The following is a 3,127-nucleotide window of genomic DNA, read 5'->3' on the forward strand; positions in this document are numbered from 1 at the left end:
AAAAAAAAATTCTTCGTAAATCATGATAATTTTTGAGTTCTTGTTTTGTGGTCCATACTTGCTGTATAATTTTTTTTTTTTCTTTTTATCAGTATATTCTTATTCTTTGTGTAATTTTTTTTTAAATTATATTACCTTAACAATAATTTTATTTATACTTCCCTGTTAAACCGTTCGCTTTGAACAGCCCTGATGAAGCCCTGCAAAGTGGGCCGAAACGTCGGACATTAAAATAGTTTTAACTATTTGTTCTTTTTTTGACCGCAACCCTGACCATATTCTTATATTTAAATCTTTACAGTCAACTATATATACATATATATCTTAACAATGTTCTTAATGTTCTGTAGGAAATGTCGACGGGTGAAATTACATTCTACCTGAAAGGTGCTGATGTTGTGATGGCAAGTATAGTGATGTTTGCAGATTGGCTGGAAGAGGCAGTAGGTAATATGGCTCGAGAAGGTCAAAGAACTCTCGTTGTTGCTAAAAAGAGACTTACAGAGGAGCAGTACCAAGATTTTGAGGTTAATAAAAATTTATCATTTTTTTTTAATAATAGTTATTCAAAAAATCTTTCTCTAAAAAAAGGGCATTGTCTAATCTATATATTTCAAAGGGAATGGTTGTCCACAATAAACTTTTGAATTACTAGATCTATTTACATGCTTTTTTTTTTTTGTTGTTGTTTTTTTAAATGTGCCCTGTTGCCATTGGTAGCTTTAAAGCTACTCTAATCCCTGATTTCTCCAGCAGGAAGTAGTAGTTATATACCAATTGATTCATCTCTTTCCAAAGAATAAGAAAAAAAAAATACTGATACGTTTAATTTATATCATATTCAGAGAAAATTATAAAAATATAATGAGGCTTGAAGTAAAGGAAGTCAACAATACTTTTTTTTTTTTTAGGAATAAGCAAATCATATTCGTTCTTAGTGTTGTCTGAAATCCTTGAATAGTATTTTGTAAAGAAATTTTTCACCTCGATTTATTTGAAGGTTTTTTTTTCCCCCTTCCAGTGACCATTGTTCAAAACTCTGGATTTTATCCAATTTCTGGGTCCAATTAATACAACCATTCAAAAGATGAATGTCTGCTCTTTTAAACTACATTAATAAAATTTAGATTTAATTTTTTTTTTTCTTTCCTTTTCCAGTCTTCTTTTACAATAAATTCCAGTCTACACACTAAGTACAAATATTTCAATTTATTCCTTTTTTCCTTCCCCTTCTTGTCCCTTCCATTTTACAATTTTCATTTCATTAGATCAACAAATTCACCATTAGACAGCGATGTGAGATCAAACCAGAGAAATATTAGTCACAGCAGTAGATCAGTTTACAGTAAAACAAACAAATAAATACATTTTACCAAAACAAAACTAATACATAGATTTAAAGGAAAATATAATAAAAGGTTGGTTAAAAGAAATACTTTATTGGATAAATAAGAAAAAAAAAAAAATAAAAAAAAAAAGTATTAGTAATAATAAAATAATTTAATGAAACTATATTATAAAATAAATTTTCGTCCACAATAAACTTTAGAATTACTGGACTGATTTACATGCAGCAGCTACTGAAACACCCGATCCCTCTGGCATTACCACATATTATTACCAATAAAGTTTAGTTATATATTCTTATTTACTGCTATAAATTAAATATATATAATAAACAATTAATGCAATGTGTAAATAATGTTTATTTAATTTTAATTAAATACATTAATTTATATCAAACTTTCGATTGTGTTCAATTAATTTATGTTCATCCTCAAATCTAGCTATAGGAAAGCTTTGCCGGGTTTGCTAGTTATATTTTATTAGTCCAGGAAATAAATAGCTTGCACCCTTTTAGATGAACTCTTAGTTAATAATGTAGTATTTAGTTCGAATTTCCATTAAAGATTGATTATCTTTTGGAAGATTGATGGAAGGGTGCGATAAAAGAAAAACTCAAATAGTCGTATAACTATTTTTTGAGCCAATGTTGTTTTGATATTTTACATATCGACTTTCATCAATAGTTTTGTAATGTTGTAAATCCTAAAAATGTTTAATTATTACACAACTTTCTTGAATGTGGTGTTCTTGATAAATAAATCTTGACTCTCTCTCCTGTTTAGTATATGGGAGCAACTGGAACAGATCTGAGATAGGAAAGAAGGACCAAATTTCCCACTTGTGGGCTAGTTCACTACTTTCACTACCAACATGGGGACCAGTGGTAGTGAAAGTAATCGAACATAGGGCCGTTACGAATTATCGCCACTGATCTCTATCAGTTACCAAATTTTTCACCTCTCTCCACTGCTGTCCCGGTCGGTTCACCTCCATTAACAATGATATCTTCTACGTGTTCCTGGGACACTCATGTTTTCAAAGACTTCAGTGGCTGCGATTCTTACCTTATTAACTGTCAAACATGGCGTACAGAGTGCCATGCCTACGAAAGCAATAAACCCCGCCTTCTGGCATCACTCTCCCTGGAAGCGTAAACCCTCCTATAATACTCCTTTCTCCATGAAGAAAGTATCAAGGACAAAAATAGAAGAGAAAATATATGAATTTATATGTTTTTTTACTAACTCAAGTTCACTTTTTATTAACTATGCTGGGAATTAACTTTTGGAATGAGCTTGTTAAATTTTAAATAATAGCTAATTATGTGTGTTATTATGAATGCTCTAATGCGGATGATACTTATTTAAATAGAAATGAATATTTCAAATGGTAGCAAAATTAGTAGATATTCAATAATTTCCTAAACTGGGCGTGTTAAACATGCTTTAGAATTTAAAAAATAGATACAGAAACTTTATCACAACATGACCTATCACAGTATTTCTATATAATATATATTTTTTAATAATATCGCTAAGTGCAATTTCTTTTCTCTAAAATAAAATATTATCGATACAGATTGCTTGAGCTAATCTCAAATACAGATAACTGAAATCATCAACATAACAAATCCATGACTTAAGAGTTTGTTAATTAATAAATATGTTTTAATTAATACAAAGATTTTAATTCATACATATATTGTAATATGCTCTTTTTTAGTAAATAGTATATTTTGATGTATAAATGGTTTTAATATGTTTTATTTTATGTATCATTT

General features: G+C 29.0%; 1 protein-coding gene across 1 annotated transcript in view; it reads left to right on the forward strand.

Annotated features, from left to right (window-relative positions):
• LOC106679753 (probable phospholipid-transporting ATPase IIB) overlaps positions 1–3,127 on the forward strand; it is a gene marked incomplete in the record, with an annotated part of 30,679 nt that overhangs the window by 17,053 nt on the left and 10,499 nt on the right. Inside the window, 1 exon segment of the mRNA XM_067052693.1 lies at positions 351–527. Within this exon segment, the coding sequence (XP_066908794.1) occupies positions 351–527 (177 nt within the window).

This window comes from Halyomorpha halys, unplaced genomic scaffold (genome assembly GCF_000696795.3).
Source record: "Halyomorpha halys isolate HHAL.00 unplaced genomic scaffold, Hhal_1.1 Scaffold14.1, whole genome shotgun sequence".
Lineage (NCBI taxonomy): Eukaryota > Metazoa > Arthropoda > Insecta > Hemiptera > Pentatomidae > Halyomorpha > Halyomorpha halys.